At 37.2% G+C, this 15,273-nt stretch overlaps 1 protein-coding gene across 1 annotated transcript in view; it reads left to right on the top strand.

The window, feature by feature from the left end:
* Window positions 1-15,273, top strand: part of SPAG16 (sperm associated antigen 16) — a 218,390-nt gene that overhangs the window by 16,468 nt on the left and 186,649 nt on the right. Inside the window, exon 3 of the mRNA XM_052791418.1 lies at window positions 11,380-11,565. Coding sequence (XP_052647378.1) covers window positions 11,380-11,565 — 186 coding nt within the window. The remainder of the gene's footprint in view (window positions 1-11,379; window positions 11,566-15,273) is intronic.

Raw genomic sequence — 15,273 nt, 5'->3', positions numbered from 1 at the left:
TTGATATTTTAAAGATTTTAGAGGTCAGGGGGCTTTTTTATCAGTATGACTGACTTATTTGGTTACGTTTCTGGCTTGAAGTATTTAGGCAGAGGTTCAAATCCCTGTGTTGCCTGATGCTGCAGGTTTTTGCTGTGCCTGTGCCAGTGCTATGGCTAGCTGCTGCAGAAGGGGAGGATCCCGAGCCTTTCCTCCTCGGTCTGTATCCAGCCACTTGCTTCCAGTTGCTGGACTTGGACAGTTCTGGTACACAGTGACCCCTCTTGGAGAACTCAACTGCCAGGAAACTTCATTTCCATTTTTTCTGCAGGATTAATTTTCTGCTAATGTAACGCTAACAAGGGGAATGTGTGGCTCTGGAACACAATGTGAAACCTCATCCTAGTCCCAGTGATCTATCTGGGATGATAAATAGTGTTCTGAATTAGATGGAGGAAAAACTTGATTACCGGTTTGTCATATTTGAAGTCAGGACCTTCCCTTTCACACAGTAGCGTCAGTGTCCTTCATTTATTTCATCTTGCCAGAAATGACCTAACCAGTACAGTTCAGTAGATGTGGGAATGATGAGTACTTACTGGTTGGTGATGTATTACCTTTAATTAGATAATTTAGCTCAATTATACAAGATTAATCCTTGCAAGGATTTAAATATGGTTGGTTTAGTCCTGGATACTCTTTAGTTTCATTGTATATTTGTAGCATTGTCTAATGTGTTTCTTTTGTATTTAATATGCTTTTTTAGTAAACCATGTGGAATTTATGCCCTAACCTTTGGCAGTATGTTTTGGGATCAATCCGTGGAGATGTTGGATCTCCTGGCATGAATCTTGTTTCAAGGACTAGACCTTATGTTACTGCTTTCAGTTGTGAATTACTTCAAAAATCATTGTTAGCATGTGATAAGGTTTAATGGTTGAAGTAAGGAAAATTTGTCTTGCCTGCGAACTTCAGATACTGTCATTTATTTGTTGTATTTATTTTTTTCCCTCAAGCTGTATGGTTGCAGTAATTTGGATAACTTCTGGCACAAAACAGTTGCAGTAGCACAAGTAGCAGGGGGAGTTGACTAACTGTGAATGAGCATTGGGACTTGTTTGACCATTGAAGGATGTGGAACCATGTTCTGCGCTTGTTTTAATTGTATTCTTTGCATTTGAGTAGGGTATATATAAAATGAATGGGGAACAGAAAGAAAGAAGGCCATAATATATACGTCCACACTTTAGACCAGCTTTGAGAGTTGTTGGGTTTGAGGCTTTCGGGTTTTTTGGGTTTCCACCTTTCTTGAGCAATCAGCTGTTAGACTGCATGGCTTCATGAATGAAAGTTCAGTTTTCATCCAAAGCCTTTCTATGAAAGGGTGGAAGATTGTATTAGTTTTGGTATGCTGCTTTCTCTGCTACCAACCCAGGAATCTGTTTATGTTCAACATTTCCATTCCTCCTCCCCTCTCAGACTTCAAATTGTTATCAATCACTGTCTCCATTAACTAATTCCCTGCCTTTCGTTATGTTTGTATCCCCAGGGCATGGCTCAGTAAGATCGTCAGTTGCCCAAAATATAAACACTTGGCTAGTGCACTGTCTTGTGTGTTTTCTTGGGCTTCACTGTCGAGATCATTACACAGTCTGAGTTAAATATTCTTCCAGGTGCCTGGGAAATGTTCAAATCCCAGTGCAGGACTTTCCACAGGCTGTGAAATCTCTATACACTCACTGAACTGTCTATGCATGCAGCTTAAAAATTATGCTTTGTACAAACATGCAAATGGGATTAATGGCTGTGGTTCATTACTGGCTATTGATTGAGATTAGTCATCACTGGACAACCGTTCGGGGATGATAATGGATTTGAAATGACTGATCCACAACTTTGCATTTCAGAGGAACTGTGACACAGGATTATCATTGTTAATATAGGTCATAAATTTGTTCTGTACATGGAATTCATGTATCTGAACTCCTTCCAAACCCCATTTTTCCCTACCTCAACAGCCCTTCATTAAAATTTGAGGGTTTGGAGTCATTCCAATGGAGGAGAAACGACCCAAGCTGGATGGGATGGGTGTTGAGATTAAGTATCACACATTAATAGCACGCTGTTTAATATATGTTATGGATATTGATTGGTACTATGCATGATTTTATGTGGGCTGAATACACTAATTTATTTTTTAAATGTAATAGAGTATAGGTAGATTTTAACTTACATTGGCATTGTTTGAGGGAAAGTATTGGAGTGGTACCGAATAGCTACAGTTTCTGGAAAATATGGTAGTTTGGCAATGTTTACTCATTATCTTTGATTTCATGTAAAATAATTATTTCTCATGAAGTTAATGGAGGAAAATTTACTTGGCAGTATCCTAGAGCAAGGTGGCACAACTGGAGCCAGAAACACTGTTTGCTTTCAGCATAAGCAGCCATCATAATTGTTGGAAACATTACTGGCTAGGCTCCTATGAGCTCCTTGCTTCAAACAGGATGCCCAAATACTCCTACCCCTTGGTAAATAGGTGTAGAATTTTGGTGTGGGATGCTGGACATGAGCTGGCAGAAAGCTTTTAGAAGGTACATCTTTTTTTTTATTAACAAGAAATTTTTTCGTTGTTGTTGAAAAGGTAATTATTCATTGGTCTTTAAATCTTTCATAGAGCCCTGCGTTGTCTAGCACCTGCTGTCCTGCTGACATGTATTTTGCTACATCTAATCTCCAAGTATTGTAACTAGTTTAAGTTTTGTCTTTTCATTTTTATTCCTTATCTGGTATGCTTCCAAAGCCTCCTAAAAGGCAATTTTACATGTACTAAAAACTGCCTTCTACCAGGTGCCTAAATCATTTTAAAATCTCATTTAACCACTTTTAATTACATGACATTGAAAGACAGCTAACACATTTTTTGCAGGTTAAAAAGACTAGCCTGCGGTGAGTGGTAACACTCTCAATATTTTTGTGGAGATACCAAGCTAATCTTAGTAAGCTAATGGTTTTGAATGTAGCAGGCCTGACTGGTCTGTATAGATTCTAACCTGAACTAGAGCAGTCTGCTACCTTGTGGACATAAAAAAATCATCATGATGATACTGAATGCAGAACTATAGACTGTGTTTAGAGCAGGCCAAAACCTTGAAATAAAGGACTAATTGTGCACTGGGACAGAGGCAAGCTGGTAAGAGAGGTGGGAAAGGCGCCAGGCGAAACAGGATTTCTCTCTGTGTGTATGGTTAGATATGCCAGCTTCTGTCATGAGTACTCAGTTCAGAAAGGGAAAATGCTTCAAAATATGGAGGACTTGTTAGGTTGAAACTTGTTGTCTGAAACTTCATATATACAATACTGGGACACTCTTTGCTAGTAGGAGCATGTTATATTTAAATTATCATGGATGTGAAGCTGTCACTTTTGAAGTGTAATATAGCCTCAAGGAAGTTTTAATGAAGAAAGTGAACTTCATTAAAACAAAAGATTACTGCTTTTATGATGCCCAGTGTCTGTCTTATCTAGAAGCAGCGACAAGTGGTGCTATGCCAAAAGACTCTATTTTTTTCCCCTTGATGTCACACCCAGATGTCAGCCAGGTAGAATGGCAGGGGGAAACAGTTATCCTGTCTTGGGTCAATATATAAGCATGAAATATGATAAAAAGATCTAGCAATTAGGTAATGTAGAATGAAAAATTACCTTGAGTTTTGCACTTGGCATACTATGCATTGACAGTTTTCTGAAGATTTCCAGCCAATAGCCTTGTGTCACAGGTTTTTGCAGGATGGTTGCATTTTTCTTCAGACAAAAAGCCAGGTATCTATGTACCGTCCACCATCTGCTGGTTACTGCCGTGCTTCCTGGCTTTGAAACATATTCATTGGTTTATAGAACGTCAGTTTATGATTAATTTTGCATTTTTGAAATTTAATTCTTTTTTTTTTGTCCTCAGCTTTGATGATAAATGAGGAAAATAAAAGGTATTTTCGTATTTCTACTGCTGAGTATTCTGGCATTCACCTTCTGTATAAATGACATTTTATGTCTATTAATAAAGCAGGAGTACAATTGGGCTTGAGATTATTCTGAAGGATGAAACATATTACAATTACTACATAAGACATGTCTTAGACACATAGTCCGTGAAAGCAACACCCAAAATGAACCACAGATATCAAAAAACCCTAGGGGTTTTAATAAGAAATGTCACTGTAAATAATTAATGTGACTCAGAGTTCCAGTAACAAAAACTGAACTATATCTCAAGCCTGTTTCAAGGTTCAAAATCAACTAAAACCAAAATCTTTGCTACTGAGTGTTTTGTTCAAATACAGACTGAGAACATCAGGATGGCTGCACATGCCAAATTCTTCTGGACCATCATCTTGTCCCCAGCAGCGAGTACCAGGGGATGCCTAGGAATGGATAATAGGAAAGGCATTTGTGAGGTTTTGTCGTAGTACCCTCCTGGACTTTAATTCTTGTTTCAAGGGTTCTTGAGCCAGATGCAGCTTCCGTGTAATCCTTGATGTATTCCTCTTCCAGAACTTTGTCCCACCTTCCTTTGTACCCCCAAGGAGTTGGATCCACATCATCCTTTATCAAGGAACTGTGCAAATCTCCTGCCTGGTGTGGAAAAAACCCCAACGGTTGTCTTTTCAGTGTTTTTTATGGGAACTTTTTAAATAATATGTTGACCCCAACCTTTTTTAAATTCAGCCCAATTTTCACCTTCTCTGGTGAGAAGAAAATGAGGGGCTATGACAGAAACACACCACAGCAAAGTAGGACAATAAAGAAGAGTTAGGATGACTGCACAGCTGAACTGATGTTTGGTATTTCCATACCTTACATTGTTTTTAGTGTCAAATGGAAAAGAGAGTGTTTAAATACAGGTCTCATAACCAAAGGTGGGACCCCATTGGTAGGTATATACTTTCCTAAGAGTAACTGTCTGGATCACTGTTTTTAACCTTGTTTCCAAGGAAAATGAAGCTTACAAGGATGTATGTCCACCCCCGCTTCTTCTGCGCATGTTCCTTACTCCCTCTCCCATGCTCTCTGGTAACTTTTAACCTGCAGGCTGATGCTGGCAAAACTTGGAAGGCAGAAGTCTAAAGGATCAATCAATTCCTGATATGTTTATTTAATCAACAGCTAAGGTGATGGGGTGAAGAGACAAAAGATACTTCCATAGGCATTCAGGCTTCATTAGTTCTGTTTTTCATGGAATAACTCAGTTTTTCTAGACATTTCCTTTCTTTTTCTTTCCTCTTATGGCCTAGCATAAAATGCCAGCAAAATTAAAGTAATCTCTAACAGTATTTGCAGTTCTTCGCTTGGGCTTTGCTGTGCTTAGGGTCTACCTGTGCTGATATTGCAAATAGTAGAGTAGCTTTTAGAATTTTGCTTTAGAATAATTGCATGAATAGAGTTAAATAAAAGAGACATCATTTTTCCAATTAAGCAATTGGAATATTGATTTTAAAGTGTTTTTTAATTGCCATGGTAAAAGACTGTTAATCCTGTAATGTTTTAGCCTGTATGTTTAAAATGTGTTGTTGAGTTGCTGGTGCTTATGTTGTACAGTTGAGTTCCAGTCAGATGCTACCTGTTGCTGCAGCTCTTTTAGGACACAAAAATTCACAAGTTGTGTTTGGTTTAGTGTGTTGCTTTGAGAACCATTGTTTGACAGCACTGTATGTAAGGCTCTGCTCACCACCTTTTGATTTAGACTGCAATTGTCTCAGGAAGGGAGCTGTATCTTAGTTTGTCTGCAGAACACTGGGCATGACCACAGCACTACATAAATAATACATGCAAATGCTAGCAGCACAGATGTTGCTACATTCACGTAATGGCATGTAGAACAGAGTAACAAATTGTTGTCTGGTTCACAGTACTGTCCCTGGCAACTGCTAAAAGTAATATTCCTGCAGTTAACTCTTAAGATGAGATATGTTGGACAGAGAAGTCTACCTTACTATTATTTACGAAATAAACTGAAGAGCAAGATGTTCTCTCTCTCCACCAGTACTCAGAATAAAGCTGACCAAGAATGCTTAGTGGTTATGGAGAGGTATTGCTCCAGTCCATGATACGAGAGGTTGAAACAGAGATGTCCTAGGCAGCCAGATCTAATGATACAAATGGCTTTATCATTTTTTTTTGGCTGATGCCAAATGACAATCCTTGTAAATTTTGAAGGATGGGATCTGTGCTCCTACTTGGCAGCTGATGTTGTGAAGCAGAATAGCTTGCTAGCTCTGCGTTCCACAGCATCTTCAGATGTAACCTGAGTAATACACCTGGAGCAGCTTGAGGTTCAGATCTAAGTCCATCATCCAGAAATATTTGAATGAGGTGCAATATTTGAAGCTGCTTTGACTGTTGATATTACGTTTGATATATTTACAGGGCAATGCTATCAGTGTAGCTATTGCCTTCATTTGACTGGTATTCCAGAAAGGTAATCAGTCACCCGAAATGTTGTAGAATAACTCTGTGCCAAGGCTCATGTTGTTGCTGAATATGACCTTTAATTATTGATATGTCTACAACTCAGTAACTATAAATGGAGAGGGATCTTGTAGTGAGAACAGTGAAGCTGGAAGAAGGAGGAATGTATAATGAAAGGAAATGTGTGTGTTTAGAATATGAGGGAGGAAAGATTTGTTAAGGCTTGAGAAGTTAATGCTCCATGTGCTTTTGTGGAACACGGAATTAACATTTCCCAAGGCTTTTTTCCACGCTAATTGTTTCTGGAAGGGCAGGTTTATAGCATCAATTAGGAATACCTGAAATCAGTTAAAAGGTAAAACTGTATGTGTGTTTAGTATTAAGAAAAAAGGTGTATCCATAGAGAAAATGGAGGGGTTACAGGTGTCATAGACTCTCCATTGCCTAGAACTTTTGAAAGTTTTTTCTACATAAATACTTTGTTCTAAACTATCCAGAAGTATTTCATCCTTTATAGTGCTTTAGTCTGCTAGAAAGTCTGAATAGAAAGCCCCCAAAACAGACCAAGCAAGTCCATACAAACCCAACTGATCAGGTCCATAGAGCACCGTACACAAATGTGGTGCTACTTTCTTTAAAAAAAATTACTAGCACCAAATTTCTAAAAGCTGACAAAGTTATTTGCATATATGTGAATGTGTTTCAAGTGACAGAAAAAGGTAGGATTTACATTGCTCTTGTCTCTTAATATATTGTCTGGTTCTTTGATTTGTTTGGTAAAAGAGAATTAGTGTTTTATTATCCTCTGAATTAAAGATATACACACTTCACAGGATTACTTGGAGCTTTCTCTGTTAGTGATCAATCTTAAATTCAAATGGAGATTATATATATAGCTGCTGATAATTAAGGCTGAGCATCTACTGTCATATTTCCATATGTTTTTAGTATAAAAATCAGTATGCATTTTGTTTGAAAATCAGTCATATGGTAGAGGACTGTGTGGGTATCACAGACTGTTAAACTGACAGCCTAAATCATTTAAAACATCTACTTTTCCTGATACATTTTTTCTCCCCAGATAATCTTATATCATACATATAGAACAATAATGCAGTAAAAAAAATGTTGCAGCTATGGGTAACAAAACATTACCTCAGAATTTGGGGTGTTTCTTTTATTTCCCAGGACCAAAAAATGCTGCAAATCAGAAAAGTATGTCATTATTGATCAGCTATTAAGTAGATAGGACTTTTTTTCTAAGAGCAGCATTTTGATTTAGATGCCTGACTTGGCTTGACATAGCATGTTTTTTTTTTTCATTATATGTGTGTCTGGTTTGAATACTAGTGTGTGGCGAAGATTTCATGACCACAAAGTGCAGGCCCAGTGCTGAAACAGCTCTGACAGCCATCATTCCTATAAGCAGCAGTTTGTGCTTCCCAGAAATGCTGACATTAAGTTCGTACATGTGTAATTACAGATCCTCAACTGATGCAACTCCCCTTTCTTTAATGAAGTGATGCTTTTTTTACGCCCAGGAAATATTAGGGAGCTTGTGTTGCAGGGGACCAGGGCATTGGGTCCCTCTGTTCCTGAGTAATTTTTCCCTTACTTCCACTGTCAGCCTGTCCCTCAAAACTTTTTCCTGCACAAGCTACGCTTTTGTTTTCAGTCTCCACTTTTTTCTCCTTTCATCTGTAAGGAGTGCTAAACCTCATTTGTAACTCTTTCCCCTGCCACAGGTTGCCAAATTGAATCCATTTGAACTACCTTCCTGCTCATATCTGTTTTCTGAAAGATTTTCATCACTGCCTGGATGGTGTATTCTTAAAATTCAGCCCAAGGAACCAGTTCTTCATGTAGCATTTGGGGATTATATATTAAAAAATGCATAAGCAATAAATCTCTTTTTGTGATTCACGGCAGTGCCAGTGCATACTACCCTCTGAATCAATTATAGATTTCATCAGTCCCACTTTATACCTGCTTCTGAATTTGTTTTAAAATAGCTCTTATTTCATAAATGTATAAGGGGTACAATAATTTGTCATTTCACTAATTTCATCTGTCTCCAGAAGTGAGATTTAGCTTGATTTATTAAAAGTACAAGTGTTTCATTAATAAAAGGACATTTATTCCCAGCAGCTTGACAAAATTAGGGTCTCCTCCAAGCCCTTACTCAGGCTTCAATCCTTTATGCTTTGGTATGTGTGAAAAAAGCTTCAGAATTATTCCTGTGCAATGTTAAAATTTTTGAGAGATTAATCTCTCAAAACTTTGTCTTAGGCATGGGGGTGTAACTGCCTTAATGAGGATTATAATGATATTTTCACAAAAAATAGCAATCTAAACTGTAAGTGTTAAAAATAGTCAAAAGTTTAGGTAGGTGATATTTCATAATGGCAAGTTCCCCCTTAAGATCTATCAGGTAAATGATGCACATATTTCAAGCTGTCTTAGTAGGTACTTTTATAGAACAATCTGGTGGACATCTATTGGAAAAGGAGGAAAGGAAGAATATAAAAAAAAGTTTGACACCACCCCTCTCAGACGTTTTTTTTTCTTCTTCCGTTTTTTACACTGCAACAGTGAAGTAAATATCTCTGAGTATATTCTTAGGATGACGTTTTACAGTAGTGCTTAGGATCAACCCTTGAGCTGTTTTCAGTTCCCACAGTTTTACAACCAGAGATTTGGAAGAAGGATTTCTACTGCCTGTGATAGCACATTTTTCATTATTCAAATAAAAGCAGAGTTCATTGGTTCCTAAAGGCAAGATGATCTTTTTGATGTTGGTGAGATAACAGCAGAAAGTGGTCTGAAAACCCAAGGTTAAAATATTTTTTGGCCTGTATTTTTGTGTATTATCCCCAAATGTTTTTCCTGGGTTTTTTCGTAAACACAATAGAAAACCTCCATTATTCCTGGTATAATTTGGGAAGGCTGCATTAACTTTTTTCCAATATTTTAGAAGAGTTTGGGATGAAGGGGCTGTAGATCAGTTAATCTAACTTTTATACTGGGAAGACTCATAGAAATGATATTAAGAAGCAAAATTACAGGATACATGGATACATTTGTTATAATGAAGCATTGGGAGGGGTCAGCATGGCTTTGGAAATTAAGTGTCAGAAATCTGTTAGAGTTCTCTGAAGGGCTTGCTGAGCATTTGATCAAGGGAGATTCGTAAATTCAGTATACTTGGATTTTCAGTAAATTCTTCTTAAGGTCATTTGACAAAAACTCTCAAAGAAGCAAAACTGTCCTGAATAAAGCAGAAATTTATCTTGTGAGTTTAAAAACTGGTGAAAGGATAGGAATAAAATGTCACTTTCAGAATGGAGAAATTATTGAGTCCCACAGGGATCTGTGCTGGGACCCCAGTTATTAAGATGATCTTGGAAATTGGGGAAGAGAATGAGGTGGATGAGTTTGCTAATTAGCCAGGGCAGTAAAAATGAAGGTTGCATGTGAAGAATGTCAGGAAAAGAATTTCAGTTGCAACGGTTGACTTGATGGTGAAGTGGCAGATGAGAGTCAATGCAGATGAATGCAAAGTAATGCACATAAGAAAAAATAGTCCTAATCGTACATAGATAAGAATGGGTCTAAACTAGTTATTAGTACTCAGGAAAGAAATCTTGGAGCCATTGTGGTCAGTTCTCTGAAAGTTTCTGTGTAGTAATGCCAAAAATGCAAATCAAATTAAAGGAATACAGAATAAACCAGAAAACACTACTGTGCCATTGTATACCTTCCTTGGGTACCTGTTTCTTCAGTTTCAGCTCAAAAGGTGCTGAGAAAGATGGTAAATGTGATCAAAGGGATGGAATGAGGAATGAGTCAATAGAGTAGGAGTCTTCAGCTTTGTGGGTAAAATGTGATACGGCCCTATAATATCACAATTGGTTTAGAGATGGTAAATGTGTAGTCGGTGTTTAGTTTTAACCACAGTATTAGAATGAGAAGCATCAAATGAAATCAAGTAAGGTATTTAAGACCCCAAAATAGTTTTTCACACGATGCATAATTGAATTTTGGAGTTCATTGACAAAAGAGATTGTGGGTGCCAAAGCTTTGCATATATTAAAAAATTAATTAGTCATGGAAAAAAACCTCCATGGATGCTTGTTAAGCACAAAGCTTCTGTCTCAAAGAAATCCTGAGCCACAGGCTAAGTCTCGGAGAGTTTAATAGGAGAATTACTCTACCTACTTCTTCTTATTTTCTTTTTATTAACAATCCCCTACTAGTTGTTGTACAACATGGTACTGAACCAGATGGACATTTAGTCTGAAGCTGTATGTCTGTGCTTAAATGAAATAGAACTATACTAGTTTATTTCTGAAGACTTGGCAAAAAAAATCTGGATTGAACTCTATTTTTCATTTCTATAACGTATCAATGACCCCCAAAGATAGTGAATGTGTTAAAGTGTTTATACTGAGTCAGAAGAGACAAAATTGTGATGCTTAAATAATAATTTATATGTAGAAAATGGTATGGATTTGGGAAATAAGAAAATAGCTTCTTCCCTGAAGCTATTTTATTCTATTTTGAAAGCAGTTCTCTGGGCTTAAGTTATTTTACTGGTAAACTCATAAATAGACTACAAAAAGTAAGAATGTAATTTTTGGAACCCATATTTACTTTCCCACGGAAGATAGCTACTTCATATCTCCGTCTCTTTGCTTTTGGTAGCATTTTTAATACATGACCGCTTGATCTATGATGTGTCAGAAAACTGTGTAAAGTAAAAATATGAATGTTTTCAAACATAATTTTTTGTTCATATGTATTTTAATGTAAAATCAACAATTGCTACTTAACCTGTCTTTCTAAGCATAGTTAAATTATTTTGCTGTGTACTTTGAAAAATCTTCACCTATATCCTTGCTAAAAACTACTCTTTATTTTTATTCCTCGTAACAGTGGCAGCCAGCTGGTCACTTCAAGTGGGGATACCACAGTGCGGATATGGGACTGTTTAAAACGTGGATGCATTCTGACTTTAGAAGGACATGCCCACACTGTATGGGACTGCTCATGGCATTCATGTGGTGATTTTGTGGCTTCTGCCTCCATGGACAACACAAGTAAAATATGGGATGTTAACAGGTATGTAGTTACTGGAGATTCTTTATTAGCTGATTGATAGCTTTACTTAATAACCACTGGTTTATGTTTTAGCCCAGTGAGAGAGAGATGTCTGGCATCAATTTGCAGACTTCACTTTAAGAACATAGATAAATTAAAGGGATTGGTGAAAAAAACAGGCTTTGATGTGATTTACTAGATAAAGGCTTTACTAAATAGGGAGCTGGGAAGGACTTAATTTAATATAGTGCCAAAAAAAAAAAAGTATTTGCTTTTATTTGGCATCTGTTATTTTGTGGTGGTGGTTTTTTTTTTTAAGGTCAGAGCTTTGTGGAACTTCAATATGTAATTTAAATAAGTAACTGAACAAAAATTTAAGTAAGTTTTCTATATAGTATTTCTAGCTCATGAGTATGCAACACGCTTTAATTTAAGGTTGGACAAGTAGAAATTTATTTTATTCATTATATATGTTTTGGCAAGGTGACTCCTGATTAATAAATCAATGTATACCTCTTCATTTTCTTTATTATCCAGGCAAACGCATTTTTATGAAGGTTCTTCTAGAATATTAGTATATTCCTGCTTACCAATTAATTATTAGTTCCTCAACTTTCTTCAGTTATATTTGAGGTGACATATTTTGATTAATTTACACCTTAAAGGAATGGAATGGATTTTTTTTTTTTTTTTTCCAAACTGTTCCTTCTAGACTCCTGAAAGACTTAGGAGTAGTGTTACTGACACCACTGTACTGTACTAGGTCTGATTTTTAACAGCTGAATGTTATCAGTCCACAGACAAGTCTCCAGTCTTATAGGTGTTTTTCCTGGTTCTTTATTATTCAGTCCTAATGGATTTTTCAATTTCCTCTCATCTTTTTCTTCCTTTGCATTTGAATGAGGTGAAATACTCTTTCAAGCTTGTTGGCCACTGCAGGGAAAGAAGCTTCACTGAAAAAGCAAGGGAGACTTTCTTCTTTCATTCCTTTTGCCTAGATCACTCCCAGTCTGCTGCAACTGCACCAAGCCCTGCTCTTGAGACCTAGAGACCTCTCAGTCGGTAGAGCAGAATTGGGCTTCAGTGCAGTGTGACAAGCAGGTGACATCTGGCGCAGCAGGAGGATGGTGTGTATCATTGGATTGTTGCATGCTGGAGTCAGTTCTGGTTCCATCACTACTGCGCTTTGCTCAGTTTTATCACAGTTCTTTTCTTGCTTGATCTAAGTGATTCTTACTATAGTACTATGGATATAGCACATAATTATAGTAAGGATAATATACAGTAACAGGGTTATATAGCAACTAATATACAGTTTAATTCTGGCTGTTCTCACCTAAAATTAAATCCCCTTGAGGCACACATCGGACTTCCCCATCTTTTCGCATCACCCACCAAGTGCACCCAGGCCCTTGAGCAAAAGCAATCCCACGAATGGGTTTACCTTTGCCTGAGGCAGGAGTAACCCAGACTGTCTTCCCTAACATATTTTTTATGTGCACTACAGGGACTTTATCCCCTTCTACAGTATGTAAAAATTCTGACTGGGCAGGGCCACCCCGATCGGCAGATCCTCTGGTGTTGACTAACCAGGTGGCTTTTGCTAAATGTGTATCCCAATGTTTGAAAGTTCCACCCCCCATTGCTCTCAATGTAGTCTTTTATTTTAGGAGTGTGCTTGGTGAAGCAGGAGTGTTGAGGGGTTTGTTGTAAAAGTGAAGTACTTCTCTGATAAGTATGTATGAGTTGAGATTTTTCAAAATGTTGTAATTCAGCCAGATTTTTTTAAGAGCTAATTAAAACTCTGTCAGTATCAGATTTTCAGTCTTGCTTTCAAATCGTGAATTGAGGAAACATTAAATAATAATAAAAACATTGTTTTCAAAATGGGATAAGCAACACATCCTTTCATGAATTATTCCAAATTATTTTGGCTAAGCTGAGAGCAGCTACTTAAAACTAAAGCTTGAAACAAATATTCAATTTTTATAAAATCATAGGCAAAGCAGTTAAAGTTTGGCAAAGTTCAAGATAACTGAGAAGTGGGCTTTATAACAGAAATTGTCAGCCAGTTCTGATAACAGATGATGCTTCCACTATTACTATCAGTAATAAGAATTAATGGTCAGTGCTTTGCTTAGAAATGAAAACACCGGAAATCTATTGTATTGTTGCATCTTTTCTTAACTTGTAGGATTTTAATACTTTGATCATCCTTTATGGCATATTCATGACCTTTAAGAAATAATACTAAGAATAGCTTTAATTTTATGTCAGAATGGTTTTGAATTTGCATAGACAAAGGTTTTGTTTAGACACTTTAAAATATCTTCTCTACCGAGGAAGCTTTTGTAGTCAGAGGAATCAAAGCAAATCTTCATCACCAACGCATGCCTCCCACTCACACTCATTTCCCACTCGCATTTCTACCTTCAGTGTATCTGATGTGCATTTTGCATTTGAAAATAAGAGAGTAAGGAGCACAGCCATGATGTGAAAGGCTAGTTATCAGCATATAATTATTGAAACCTTAAGTCATGCAAAAATCTCAGTGGCTAAAGGAAGCAGGAGGTGGCATAAAAATGTGGCATAGTATGCTTAAAATAGGAGTATTCAGAGTATGAAATAAAAAAGCCTCACTTGGAGACCTCACTGGTGGACTTCCAGTCTGTTCACAATAAAAGCCCATGTGTTCGTTTACGTTACATTACCTAAGTCCAAAAGACAATTGAGTTCTGTTTAGCTAGTCTGTTTAAATGAATTTGTAAGATGTGCTGTAGAAGTGTATGTTGTGTATGCACTTAGTATAAAATGAGTACCGTGGAAAAATTAGATGCTCTTGAAGAGCTTCTGTAAAAAGGGATTTGATGACAACAAGACATGGCTGTTTCAAGCTTAAGACATCCCACTTGAAGACCTAACTCTGCAGAGCATTCAGCTGCAATTGATCCTTATGCCCGTGTTGAGTAATTCAAGTGAAAAATTAACCCATGCAGAATATATGGCAATATGTGGAAATGAGGGAAAGCTATTGACAGATTAATCAAGCTGGTAGTTTCCAGTATGGATTGTTAATTTGCTGATGCTTAAATACAGTAATGCTATACAAAAGAACTTGCAGTATATTTTGGCTTGGCAGTACTAATTGCCAAGCTAATTGGCTGAGTTTGGCAACATGAGTCCTAGATGTTTCCCAGAGTGTCACCTGTAAATTTGTTATGTGCCCGGAGTTCTCTGATATGAATGAAGGTAGCTGTGCTAGGTACCACATAAATATGTAACCGCCTTCGGACTCCTTTATAGTCTGGGTGTGTGCAACAAAATGGGAAGGTGGAGCAGGCTTTCCACAAGGGGTTTCAATGCTTAGAAAGTTTTTTTTTTTTCCTGCCATCCTCACAGAATATGTGCTTATCTGGTTGTCATCTTTAGACTTCTTCTTCTCCAACTGTCTTGCCAGTTGACACAAGCTCTGAACAGGGGACAGAGCACAAGATAACATACTTGTGGTAGAATAATAATCAGTGATCACAGTTATTCTGCTTAAACTAGTGATTTATTCCTTCCACAAATAAGGAATTAACATTTTATAAATGAGACCTGTCTGTCTTCCTTAATATTACATATTTGGATGGATGCCTGCTTTCAAATTGAATGGTCCTGGAAAGCAGCGTATTGTAGGAGGGAAAAAGAAAGCAAGAGGAATATCCAAGCTATCACTGCCACCTTTCT

This window comes from Harpia harpyja, chromosome 7 (assembly GCF_026419915.1).
Source record: "Harpia harpyja isolate bHarHar1 chromosome 7, bHarHar1 primary haplotype, whole genome shotgun sequence".
NCBI classification, from domain to species: domain Eukaryota; kingdom Metazoa; phylum Chordata; class Aves; order Accipitriformes; family Accipitridae; genus Harpia; species Harpia harpyja.
Note: the sequence above shows the minus strand (reverse complement) of the source record. Positions and strands in the feature narration are given on the sequence as shown.